The sequence below is a fragment of the Plasmodium fragile genome, assembly GCF_000956335.1.
Source record: "Plasmodium fragile strain nilgiri unplaced genomic scaffold supercont1.96, whole genome shotgun sequence".
Lineage (NCBI taxonomy): Eukaryota > Apicomplexa > Aconoidasida > Haemosporida > Plasmodiidae > Plasmodium > Plasmodium fragile.
In genome coordinates, this window is record NW_012192676.1 from 49,093 (window position 1) to 62,313 (window position 13,221).

Consider the following 13,221-nt stretch of genomic DNA (forward strand, 5'->3'; position numbering starts at 1 on the left):
TAACAATTTATCAGATGAAAAAAAAAAAAAAAAAAAAAGGGAAAAACAGCGGGTTATCATTTTTTCCCGTTCACATATCCGTTCAAATCACATTTGGTATTTTGCGTATCACAAATTTTTTTTTTTTTTTTAATTGTACATAAGCTGCAATTATTACTCGCGGCACTCCCAACTATCCTCTTTTTTTTTTTTTTTTTTTGTGGTTATGTTTCCTTTTTCTGTTTTCCACGTGGGAAATACTTTCATGCCATTTACACACCCGTTTGGTAGGAAAAGGCGTATGCAAGGTGCAAACGCCGGTGGAAGGACAGATAGCAGGGGCTTATGGGAAGCATGCGGGTGAGGGGGATAGACGGTCATACGAAAACAAAATTCGGTCAGCTCCCAACTTGGGCGTCAGGCGTATTGAACGCCTACTCCTTCATTTGGAATGACAAGCGAAAAGGTTCACTCTTTATCCCTGCTCAATTTCGTCGCCCATTTGCACCAACAAGGGGTCTCCCCTTTATCTCAGCCAAAGAGGCATAATAAAAAAGTGCCTCCAATTTGTGTGCCTCCTTTTTTTTTAGCAATTAAAAAGGCGAAAAGGTAAGACAGTGGATTTTTAGGAACACGCGCGAGAATGGGGACATGCGAGGGTGATTACTTTGCCGATGAGTTCGTCCCTTCATTCATTGATCAACCCAACCATCCCATTTTCCTTTTTCCTGGGACCAAATGAGCTACGCTCGTTATGTTCATGCAAAATATATCAAGTCAGCTATTTTCCCTTCCTATTTTGACCCCGTCCAGATTTGTAACTTTCTTCCTTTTCCTTTTTCTCGCCGTTATAAGCGCGCCAAGTGTGAGTGCTGAAAAATGTGCACATAGGGGCTGCCCCGCGATCGTGCCACTCCGCGCCTTTGCGTAGCCCTTTGAAGTGGTGACGTATTTCACAGAAATTAATTCGCCTCCCGTGTGTTGCATAAATCGAGTGTGCCATAAGACGCACATGTCGCGTACAGTTGTTAACAAAAAAAGATAACAAGTCATTCCCATTTTTCCCCCCAAAAGGAAAAACATAAAAATACTTTTCGCAGACACAGAAAACCTGACTCAGCGAAATGGAGGACGTGATTAACAACAGCGAGGTAAAGCGGGCCCTGCAGCAACAGCTGAATCAGATGGTGGAAGAAAACGAAAAACAGTACAACGACTTAATATCGTACATTGAAAATGAGAAAAGTAAGTCTGATAGGGAATGTACCAGGGGCGCCATGTAAAGGTGGCCTCGTGAGGGACACGATTGTTGACCTCCTCATCCGTGGTGCGATTGTGTCACGTCGACTATGCCTCTTCATATTGTGTCCCCCCACCTTTTGCGCCATTCTACCATCCCCCCTGAGCAGAACAAATTGAAATCATGAAAAATAAAACGAGGGAGAAAAAAAGTTCAATAAACAGGATAACCCACGGTACGGCAAACATTGCAAAGTGGACAAAGATGGGCGCGCACTGGTCGGCATGACCGCAAGCGGTCTGTGCACGTACCCCTGTGCAGCTGTAAAAGGGCAGACATACCCCTACATGTGCCCTGCCTTATCATGTGCGTAGTTTTTCCTTTGGCCTCACTTCGCCCAGTTGTGTAGCTCACCTCGTAACTTACATCGTACCAGACGTCATACAACACGTACACCCCCCCTTTTTCCCCTTCCAGAAATCGAAGCCAATACCATCCTAGTGACAGAGCTCAAGGAGAGCGTGATGGTGGGAAGCAAAACAAGTTGACACACCCGGCAATTTTCAATTATGTTCCCCTTATGCAAAGTTACACATATGCTTTATATGCTTCGTACCCATCTGCAGGAAAAGGAGAAAAAGCTGGACGAATATCCCAAGCTGATTGAAGAAATTAACGAACAACTGAATTTAATTTTAAAAAATTTCGACTCTTCCAAGTTGGGTATGTCACCTATGTGAAATTTTTCACGCGCTAGAAAAATATGCACATGTGTCCTCTTCGTCTGGTTGCTCATTCCATTTTCACTCCATATGTCCCTTTTCACCACCTCGGGTGACCACTTCGTAGAGTACAACACGGTCAAGCTGCACAAGGATTACATTCAAAATGAATGGAAAAGAAAATTGAGCACCCTCTACAATCTTCTCGGATTTGAAATCATATTACAAGGTCTCCACACACGATGTGTTCCCCTTGCGGGACTACGCCCCCTCGGGGCACCGCTCGTCTACGTAGACGTGTACATGTGCGCATGTGCGAAGCGGTGATATCTTTTAAATAGTTACAACGGAGTCTATTTCAGGGTCCGCTTGCACATCCCCCCCCCCTTTAGAAACAAAACACCCATTGCATATCCCCCTCATTCCTATCACCACCCTACAGATGACAAAATAGCGATCGAGTTTTCGAATATTCATCCAGGGGATCCCCAGAAGAAATATCGAGCCACCGTCGCTTTGCACAACGGGACCTACGAAGGTTCGCCGAGTCGTTTTTTTTAAATGACCGTCTCACCACGGAGGGGCGAGCAAGTGGTTCGGTACCCACGTTATGTAACCGCGCTATGTACCCGCGATAAGTATACACAGCTCCACTTCACACTTTTTCCGTTGTCTCTTTCCCCCCTCCCGTAGCCATCGAAACCACGCCGCGATTGAACAAATTTGACGATTATGTAAACGGCCTAAATAAGGGGCTTCCGTTCACAACCTTTTGTTGCTTACTCAGAAAGTCATTCAAAGAATTAAAATAACGCTTAGCAGAAATGTGTTCATCGTTTTGGTTTCCTTTTTTGGGGTACTCACTTTCGTAAGGAGTTCCACTCTTTAAATATATGTGCATCGTCAAATGGTGTGCACTTTTTTTTTTTTTTTTTATTTCATCTCTTTGCTTATCGTACAATTTGATCAAAAAGTAACACACCTAATTTGTAAAAATGCTAATCTCATTTTTGCCTTGGGAGGAGAAAAGTTCTCATTTTTGTGCACTCATGTTTACTTCCCCTCATGTCCATTTTGCTTGAAGGAAACCCCCCCCACATCGGGTAACCAGCACGGGGATATCCCCCTAATGTGCACAACGTTGTCCACCGTCAACCAACTGGGCTACAAATGAGGATTTTCCTTTTCCAATTATATTAAGTGATGAATTGGATTCACCGAGATATGCGAACATGGTCTGCCGTGGGGTCTATTATAATTCTACTGGTGATTCAAAATTTTCACGTGCGGGCAACAATGCATCCTTTGTGCATTCGATGAATTAGTTTTTTTTTTTTTTTGTTTTGTCTTTTTTTGAAGCGTGTGTAAAAGGGCAAAAAACAAGTGGTGCAAACGATGTGGTGATGATAGCGGGTGTTAAGAGGTAGAGGGGGTGGGAACCACATGGAGATGGCTCCAAATAGGTTGCCTCAAATGAGGCCGCTTCCAATGTGGGTCCCCTCACAAATTGGTGGGATGCATGAAAAAGGGAACTTCCTTGAGGGAGCTCTTCAGCTCGAGCCCATGAGAAGGAGACAACAGGGAATGAATATAGTTCGAATTTTCATAGGTGAGGAATAAATGATTTGGAGTGTCCAGGAATTTATAAATTTGATCAAAAGTCAGCGTTCTGTAGTAATAAGGTCCTGTACTGCCTTCCAAAACCTCCCCAGAAGACAACAAGTCACCCCTCAAGTTGGATCCTCCACTACGTTCCGCATTGACGTACGATGATGATGTGTTTTCCGATAGGGATGAAAGAAACATGTTGGAATAATTCCTTTTTCCAGCGGTTATGTCTTCATAGTAATGAAAAAAGGTTTTAAATTGTCTTTTATCACACCATCTCCATATATTCATAAAGGAAGTAGGTAAATTACACCCATCAATATCTCTGTCACTTCCCTCCTTTACAATAGTATAAATGAATGATTCATCTGAAATGATTTTATCTTTTACGAAATTATCTTCCCCTTTATTTTGTTCCTGCTTCTTCCGTGTCACCAATGGACTCAAAATTATGTTGTCGTGGAAACCACTGTACTTTTTATTACTGCAGTAGAACCGGGAGTTATAATTTCTCTTCAAATTTAACAAGTAATGAATTTTCTCATTTTGCTTATTAGTGTGCGTTTCTGTGATGGCACTCTCGTAATGCAGACACGTGGAGGGGTATTTGTACCTCAGGTCAAATAAAAAAATGGAGTTGTTTGAATTCAAAGAAGTTAGTGATATGCCCGTTAGACTAAAATCATGGAAATAATTTTCACTGTTAAAATATTTTTTATCATTATCGTAATCAATTAGATTATAATTCACATAAGAGACGTAGTTTGACATTCTCTTATCATCAATGAGGATGTTCTTTGTGCTCATAACAATGTTCGTGTTATAATCAAAGCAGTGAATTTTCTTTAAATCTTCCATCAGCCGTTTTTCGCTTTCCACCGTACCGCTCTCTAGGTCTATGCGGCAGCATATGGCTTGGTTAAGCCCCACACTGCACTTCCCCTTTTCACTAATCACTACGTTTTTCACTTTTCCTGCGTCACTAATGCGCTGAGCGTCCAGCTGCGCGATTCGCTTCGCCGACATAGGGTTCGTTCCTGCAGTGGAAAGTAATAGCAAAGAGGAGGGAAAACAATTAAAGTGTACTCAAGCACGTGGGGTATAATTCACAAATTGCTTTGCTTCTCCCATACGGGGATGAACACATCACAAACACATACACAAACATAAAACAAGTACACTCGACGTACCTTCCAATGAGAAGAAATATAACGCCGAATCATCGGCCACCAAAAAGGTGTCATCCCTGAGGTTCACGGCATCCCTGGGGGCGAGGGCGTTCTGCCCCTCCCACGTCAGCTGCGCCTCCAGCAAACGGGTAGGAAGCAACGAATTCACATCATTGACCTTCCACAAATTTACACACCCACATTTGTCCATGGAGAGGAAGGAACTAAACGAGGGGTATAATTGACTATGCTTATTGTGAATTAATTTTAGTAAACCACTGTGTGGACCATTTGACCCCCTCGTCTTGTGTACAAAGTAATTCTCATGCACATAGTTGCTCTTCAAATTCCATCTCCTCTGTACATGTTTCTTTAATTTTATTTTATATTCAAAGGAGCTGATTTTATTGCCATAAGGAAAAACATCCCCGTAAAAAACGTCCCTCCGTCTGCTGGAACTACGTTTAAATTTATCCTCGGAGGTGCAAAAAGTTACACCCTCTCTGTTGTCCTTGCTTAAATAGATGCGAATGAATTCATACAAACTGAACAAGTACCTCATGTTCATAATATTATTTGTGTAGAGTACCTTTTCTCCATTTTTTATACTCTTCTTTGCTTTCTCCAGGGGGTTACTCCCACTCTGGTCTGTATTCCAGGATGGTATTCCTGCCTCCTTTCTTGAGTATTGCTTGTCTATAAGGTTATTCCCTGCATCGCTTTCTTCCATTCCTCTCTTGTTGCTGAGATCACCAGGGGGGGATACCCCATGCTGTCCATCCGAATTTCCACCTCCAACCTTTTCTGCTTTGTTTAACGTGGCTTCTTTTTTACTTGAGGTTTGCCCCTCGTTTGAAGGACCTTCCTCAGGGTCACGCACCCCACCGATGATGGACTCGAAAGTGAGTAGCTCCCTCTTATGTTCAAGGCGACTCTCCCAGTTGTCCTCCATACAGTGCGACCCCTTCAAAATATAAAACTGGTATTCTTTATTCTCATTTAAAAATCGTATAATGTCCTTAACACTCTGTCTAAACGGATTCACATGGACATTAACGTAAAAGAAGCGATTGAATATTTCATAAGAACATTTGCACAAGGGCATTAACTTGATTATCTCATTAAAGGTGAAAAATTCACTTAACAGGAGAAAGTACAAAAAATTATTCATCATGCGGATAACGGGGTTCCTGAAATTGACATCTTCAGCTTCACTGTACTGGGCGATGGTTTGCGAAGGAAGTTGTCCACTCAGCAGGGATCCCACCTCCGTATTTGCTGCTCTCCCATTATGCTTCGGTATATGAAGCGAAGGGGAATCGTTGTTTACACCGCTGTGGAAAGCGCTTCTCCCTCTCTTCTCCTGTTGCGCTAATGCAGAAAGCGCCCCCTTCAACATAACCCCTTCACTAGTATTGCTGTCACTTCCACACCTGTCGACGTGGTTTATTTTTCTCTTTCTTTTAACAGGTCTGTCTTGCACACAATTTAGCGAAGCGTACATACGAAAGCTGAGCTTGTTCCAATTCGTGTAATAATTTGTATAACTGTATTTATTAAATGGGACCAGGAAGTACACAAATGAGTTTCTATCAAACAGGGACTCCATTATGTAATTTGTTTTATAGCCCTCGTAAAGGGAGTAATATGAATTGTCATCATTTGAGACGCATTCTATGTAACTCGAATCTTCCTCGTCCTCCTCATCTTCGTCATCTTCTTCCAGTTCACTTCCAGATGTTCCCACTGGGCCATTTGGACCACTCCTACCATTTTGAGCTCCTCCTCGAATACAGTTATTTCGTACGTTGTGACTGTAGCGCGTGTTGCGAAATGACTGCACTGTACCCTTCTCTCCAGTGGGGTGATCATTTATGCTGACCCCCTTATGGAGATCGCTGTCCTCTTCCACGCCGCGACCAGGAGCCCTACTCAATGCACCCACAGATAATTTGCTTACCTCATTTTCTTTTTTCCTACATTCGTAAAATGAGTTCAAATCGTCATTCTTCTTTACCATTTTGTCCAACTCAAAAGTGCCCATATATTTTTTTTTCTTTTTTACCACTACTGCTTAATCGTTATTTTATTTTGTTATTTTGGCATGAAGGATGGATTGCTTTTCTTTGCCTATTATACACACGTGACAATGGATATACAAAGTTACGTCGACGGGGGTCTGGTGACCGAAAATGATAATGCGCCTCGGCGCGAACAACTCAAAATGGGGGTAAGCACAAGGCTGTGTAGAAGAGCCAGTTGTGTGGAGACACAGCGAAAACCCTTATGTAGGTCTACACTGGTACATGGTCCACACGACGGTGACACACACGCATTGGCATATAATTAGCGTGCAATGTACAAACGGGGGGGGGTGACAGAGGCTCCTTGTCAAACGTAGAAAAAAAAGGCAAAACTCCGTGTGTTAAAAGATAAGGGGACCTTCTTGTGCGTCTTCAAAAAAATTTTTCAAAAATGAAGCAAAATGGACAAAGGAGAAATGATCAAGTAAAAAAAATGGGGGAGGGGGTGACGTGTACCCCTCCACGTTCTGCCAATTCCTGTGAATGAAAGCAAAAATAATTAGGCGTTTTTTTTTTTTTTAAACTGTTCCGTTACTCGTGCAACTGGAGGGATACAAAAAGGGTCCTCGATTTGTGGCAAACGAAATGCCTCAATCACTTGAGCCGGCCTTCCACAAATATATGTGTGACAGCACATATGCTGAATTCGCCACCCAACAGTGCGAAGAGGGTCCCTGAACGGAGTTAACGCGGAAAAGCAGGGGAAAAAAAAGAGGCGTGGTGAAACGGCGGGCAAGGTGAAATCGGCGTACCACCGTGTTACACTTGCGGCCTTCTCCAAACACTTTGTTGATGTCCCCACTTTCTTCGGCTAAAAAAATGGCACTAACGCCGAATCAGATGATGTACACTGGTGTATCATTACGTCTCCCCCTTACATGAAGATGAACAACTTGGGTAAAGTATCAACGCCGGCAGGGGAAGGAAGTATCGATACACGCCGTGCGCTCATACGGTTAGGGTTATCACACAGATATAAAAAGTTAAAAAAAAAAAAAAAAAGGGAGAGCCTAACAAATTAAAAAAAAGCTTCTTTTTTTATTTTTTTTTACATGCTTCTGTTGGGTGTTCACGGTGCCACACGAAGTCATGTTACATGTGCCCTATCCCTGCGTGCAAGTAATGTATGTACGTTGGTAGGATACACATATCAATAAACATACAAATGTTCTTTACTTCCTCCTTGGGATTTCACTTAAAGCCGAGTCAGAGGGAAAACAGAAAGTTTAGTTTATTCCCTCCTCCTAGCCAATTAAAATAAGAGCTCGTACAGGTTGATGTATCCTTCTACATTTTTTTTGCAGATTATGGAAAAACCATTTCTCAGGGTCAGAGAGTGGGGGGTAAAAAAAAAAAAATGTGCAGCGCTACTTTTTTAATATATACAATCCGTATATATTGCAAAAAAAAAAAAATTGACACGTTTTTGCTTTTTTATTTTTTGTGAAACGCACCGAACATTTATAAAGTGTAAAGAAGAGTACTCTCCATTTATCCACTTCAGGAAGTGCGCCGAAATAGTTTTGCTGCTCTCATCCAGGCGGTGGCAGCAACCCCACAGAGGCACACAAATGATGTAAGAAGCGGTCTGTAGTTTGCAGTTTTTTCTACCCCTAATTTGCACATTGTTTTTTTTTTTCTTTGGCACCACTGCGGGAATGATCCGGGGCTCCGTTATGAGCAAGTGCCCTTGTTGAACACACACGGAAAGGTAAAATATTCATTCCACACAATTGATTCCCCGCCGCTTCTCCCTTACACCACGTGCATTATACCCTGTGCGTGTGAAGTATAAGCGGCTTTCGCGATGACGTCAGCGGGTGACTTCCACGAAGTGGCACTCTGGCCCTATTTTGTTGCAGCGTTTCTTGGTGCCATCTTTTTTGAGGCAACCCTTTTTTGTGTAGCACCTTAGATACCGCTTCCCTTTTTTTTTTTTACTTGTTCACGCAGAAAAAAAACACCTCAGCATAGAAACTCTTGGCTTGCACAGGGTGCACTCTCTCAAGGTGAAGAAAATTTCCATAACATACGGTTCCCCCCATTTCCTTTGTTCCGTTTTTTATTTTGTACCCCGATGCACGAAGGGATACACAGCGGGTTATTTTCTTGAGTTTGTTCCGGAGAGACGTGGGGAAAAAGTCGGTAATAAATAAAGCGGTACATGTAGCCGCGAACCGATCGCTCTCAATCCATCGCGACGAAGCCAAATAAAAAAGCGCATAAAGCACGGCCACCGTAACACCATCCACTGTTCGAAGTAAACACCAAACGTGCGGAGAAGCAGAGCATCAGATGAAAAGTGCCCTTACACAGCACGTGTGCTAAGCGTGGCTCCACCTTCGCTCATCAGATTAATAAACGGAGGGAAGAAAATCCTGTTCCTGAATTATTTTCCGCAATCGGAAGGGATCTTCACCTGCTCAGTGCACACAAAAGAGGAGTTACCACCCCCCAGGGAAAACTTCCACGAGTGTCACACGTGAGAAAAGCCACGACTACGCAACGTGGCATAAAACCCCTCGCCACACGGAAGCACCCGGCCCCGTTTTATTACCACGTCGCAACGCAAAATGGGGAGAAGCGCACAGTTGTGGAGGAATCCCTGGATTCAAAATGCCACCAGGCGAAATGCGAGTAAAAGCGCGGCGTTCAACATCTGCGGGAAGGTGAAGGTGGCAAACCCAATAGTGGAGCTAGACGGAGACGAAATGACCAAAATTATTTGGAAGCAAATAAAAGATAAGCTAATCCTGCCATACCTAGATCTAAACATAAAGTACTTTGATTTATCCATTGAAAATCGAGACAAAACCAATGACCAAGTGACGTTAGAAGCAGCACAAGAAATAAAAAAATCGTCAGTAGGTATTAAATGTGCAACAATTACACCAGATGCAGCCAGGGTCCAAGAATTTAACTTAAAAGAAATGTGGAAAAGCCCAAACGGAACCATTAGAAATATACTAGACGGCACGGTATTCAGAGCCCCCATTTTGATAAAAAATATCCCAAGGTTAATTCCAAATTGGAAGAAGCCAATCATTATAGGAAGACATGCTTATGCTGATCAGTACAAGCAAAAGTCGTTAAAGATTGAAAAAAGTGGAAAATTTGAAATTGTTTTTACGCCAGATGATAACTCTCAAGTTATGAGAGAGGAAATATTTCATTTCAAATCCCCAGGGGTTTGTTTAGGAATGTACAATACTGAAGAGTCTATCACAAATTTTGCTCTGTCCTGTTTTCAATATGCATTAGATTTAAAAATGCCTGTTTATATGAGTACCAAAAGTACTATACTCAAAATATATGATGGACTCTTTATGGAAATTTTCCAAAAAATTTATGATGAAAAATTTCGCAGTTTATTTGAGAAGAACAACTTATGGTATGAACACAAGCTCATCGATGACATGGTTGCTCAAGTACTAAAATCAGAAGGGGGCTTTGTATGGGCTTGTAAAAATTACGATGGAGATATTCAATCTGATGCTGTTGCACAAGGATATGGCAGCCTAGGTCTAATGAGCTCTATACTAATGTGTCCTGATGGAGTCACGTGCGTATCAGAAGCAGCACATGGAACGGTTACAAGACATTATCGATGCCATCAAAGGGGAGAAAAAACTTCCACCAACCCTATTGCTTCTATCTTTGCCTGGACCAGGGGATTACAACATAGAGCCAAGTTAGACAAGAACCAGCCTCTCCAACTATTCTGTTATGCTCTCGAAAGCGCATGCATAGAAACGGTAGAAGATGGCCTAATGCCCAAGGATCTTGCTGCATGCATAAAGGGCCTTAAAAATGTCACAGAAAAGGATTACCTCTACACGGATGATTTTATTAATGCCATTAATGAGAAACTCAAGTTGAAGCTGCTCGCAAATCAAGCCAAAAATGACCCACAGGCAGCCACCACCACAAAGCTGCAAAACGAGAACTGGAACAATTATGCCCCGCAGGAACATTCGTCGTGAAGCAAACACTCCGCAGCGCACCTCGCGCGCGCCGCTACACCTATTAATCGCACACTTCACTATGCCATGCGACATTTATGTTAGACTTTATTGTGTGTGCTTTTTTTTTTTTTTTTCTCTTTTCCCCCCACCCGTAACGCACCTATGCATGTGCATACGATGAAGCGGCAACGGTCACTCTGCGCATACATCACGATGAACTTCAAAATGACGAGCGCGCTCTGCACACATTATAACACATAACCCATCGCATTCGACGCTACGCCGTGGTGCCGTTCATTCTGACCACAAATGAGGACAAAACAATAACCCCTTCAAGCTTAATCAAATCAATATGACTTCAAAAAACAAAACAGAAACAAATGTGTTGTGGAAAAACGATGCACCATATACAAAAGGGTACAGTACACGACAAGGTGGAAACAACAAAAAAAAAACAGACATCCATCAAATGATACACAAAAATACAAAACAGGACACTTGGAGAAATACAAATGTCGGTTAATTATTACTATTAAATTTTAACATATTTAAAAAAAAAAAAAAAAAAAAAAATTTTAAATAACGGGGTGATCACACAGAAAAGGAGCAATTTCACTGCAGCCAAGGGGGCCACTCTAATACATATAAATACACACTCAGACAGGGCTTCGCTTCAATAATATGTAAAATAAACAAAGCCCGAGAATTCACCCTCTATACATGTGCACACCGTCCACATAGGAAAAAAAAAAAAGGAAAAAAAAAAAAAAAAATTGGGGAAGACCATTCTATTGACGTGGTAAAATGGGTCATCTAGGCTGCGCACCTGCCCGCGCTCCAAATAATTCACCCAAATGAGAACTCCTCACATCAACACAACACTGTGTCTGTCAAAGTTGCTAAATTGGGGCAACTCAATTTTCCCATTCTCATCCTTAGGAAAGATGCCCAGTTTGTAATACACCTCCTCAAACTGTTTGCTGTTTTGTTGGAGCATCTCTTTGATCTGTTCCCTGTCTTTGAAGAAGTCCATCTTATTAGTGTCCTTACCATCTAACCAGTTGTTTATGATATCCCATATCTTGCTAAAAATGGTACGAGACTCATCAACCCCTTCAAAGAAGCTTATGCAATCTCTTTGATGGTTATTCAGTAAAATGTCACCATACTTTTTTCTGCACACTTCACAATCAATGTCCATTTCGTGCACGGGTGGCATGGTCGGATCGAAATAAATTTCCTTCGTGTTGAGGTCCCTTTTTATTTTTGCAAAGGCTAATTTGATGACTTTAAAAATGTACTTTATGAAATTATGGATATATCTGATCACGTCCTTGGGGGTTATGTGGCATTTCACATCCATCTCTTGGGGAAGGATGTTGTTTAGGTGAAACTCGCCGCCCTGCGGGAAGAGGCAAGTTAAAACCATGCAGTGTGGGGGGGTGGGTAACATGTGTGAGACATGGTGAGAAGGCCATGCAACGGTGCCGTAATGGACCGCATCGCTCTGAGCGCTCCTTACCTGGTGCAAGGGATATACCCCGTTGATGATGTTGCACGGGTCGCTGTACTGGAAGGACTCGCGGACGCAAAGAGGAATATTCATGTAGGTATTGTCAAAATTCATGAGTTGGCCATTCAGCGAATAGTTTAGGTCATCTGACAAATAGGCATACGTCAATCTGCTGTTCTTGTCAGCTACATATTTTCCTCCAAAGGGAACTTTTGTATCTGTATCGCTAAGGGGCATAGTATAAGTAAACTCCCCCATGTTATTTTCATTAATGGAATTACTTGGGTACACTACATACGGATTAATGTCTTGAGAAAAGGAACTATTCAAGGAACTGCACTTTTTATTGCACTCTTTCCGTTTTTTATTTTCTACTCTTCGAATAAATACCTTTGCATTGGGGGGCTTGCAACTGAATGGGTTTCCTGGACACCCGAAGTTCATCGAAGGAGTGTTACTCTTACTATCATACTCTTGAACTATGGCATTTGGGTAACTATAATATTCCTTGTACTGAGGCTGTGTAATTCCTATGCTTTCGCTCGTGTAACCATCTATGGTGTACAGCCTACTTACGCTGCCAGGCGCCGTGTCATTTGTTGAGTCAAAACTTTTGTCCACCTTGTTCAATTTTTCATAGTTGTTCGACGTATCCGGAAACATGTTTGCGATTGGGGTGTGGGAGCGCTTTGGTAGTGGAGGAATGTGATACTGTGCCTGAGGCAACGTGTCTGATCGGATAAGAGTGTGTACCTGTACAGCTGCGTTTGCGCGATACAGTTTGTGCAACGTGGGTGGGGCTGTAGATTGGGCGCAGTGATACGTTATTGTTGTGTTTCTATTTCTTTTCACGTTTCCTCTGCTTCTTATCGATGCAGCACGACCACACAGTCACCACTGTTTACGTTTCTGTTTTGTTGTATGTTTTCCCTTTGGTTCTT

At 42.4% G+C, this 13,221-nt stretch overlaps 4 protein-coding genes across 4 annotated transcripts; 2 read left to right on the forward strand and 2 right to left on the reverse strand.

Annotated features, from left to right (window-relative positions):
- Positions 1 to 1,103: 1,103 nt before the first annotated feature.
- AK88_05135 (uncharacterized protein) lies at positions 1,104 to 2,753 on the forward strand (the record flags this gene model as incomplete). Its single annotated transcript, XM_012482737.1, has 7 exons — positions 1,104 to 1,224; positions 1,389 to 1,454; positions 1,697 to 1,746; positions 1,846 to 1,942; positions 2,069 to 2,170; positions 2,384 to 2,479; positions 2,635 to 2,753. The coding sequence occupies 7 exons, from the start codon at positions 1,104 to 1,106 to the stop codon at positions 2,751 to 2,753; spliced, it is 651 nt and encodes a 216-aa protein (XP_012338160.1).
- Positions 2,754 to 3,441: 688 nt separating this feature from the next.
- AK88_05136 (uncharacterized protein) lies at positions 3,442 to 6,762 on the reverse strand (the record flags this gene model as incomplete). Its single annotated transcript, XM_012482738.1, has 2 exons — positions 3,442 to 4,586; positions 4,740 to 6,762. The coding sequence occupies 2 exons, from the start codon at positions 6,760 to 6,762 to the stop codon at positions 3,442 to 3,444; spliced, it is 3,168 nt and encodes a 1,055-aa protein (XP_012338161.1).
- Positions 6,763 to 9,375: 2,613 nt separating this feature from the next.
- AK88_05137 (isocitrate dehydrogenase, NADP-dependent) lies at positions 9,376 to 10,785 on the forward strand (the record flags this gene model as incomplete). The annotated part of the gene is made up of 1 exon (XM_012482739.1): positions 9,376 to 10,785. One exon carries the CDS (start codon positions 9,376 to 9,378, stop codon positions 10,783 to 10,785), a length of 1,410 nt encoding a protein of 469 aa, XP_012338162.1.
- An 847-nt stretch (positions 10,786 to 11,632) lies between these two features.
- On the reverse strand, positions 11,633 to 12,943 carry AK88_05138 (uncharacterized protein; the record flags this gene model as incomplete). The annotated part of the gene is made up of 2 exons (XM_012482740.1): positions 11,633 to 12,169; positions 12,290 to 12,943. 2 exons carry the CDS (start codon positions 12,941 to 12,943, stop codon positions 11,633 to 11,635), a joined length of 1,191 nt encoding a protein of 396 aa, XP_012338163.1.
- Between the last annotated feature and the right edge of the window lie 278 nt (positions 12,944 to 13,221).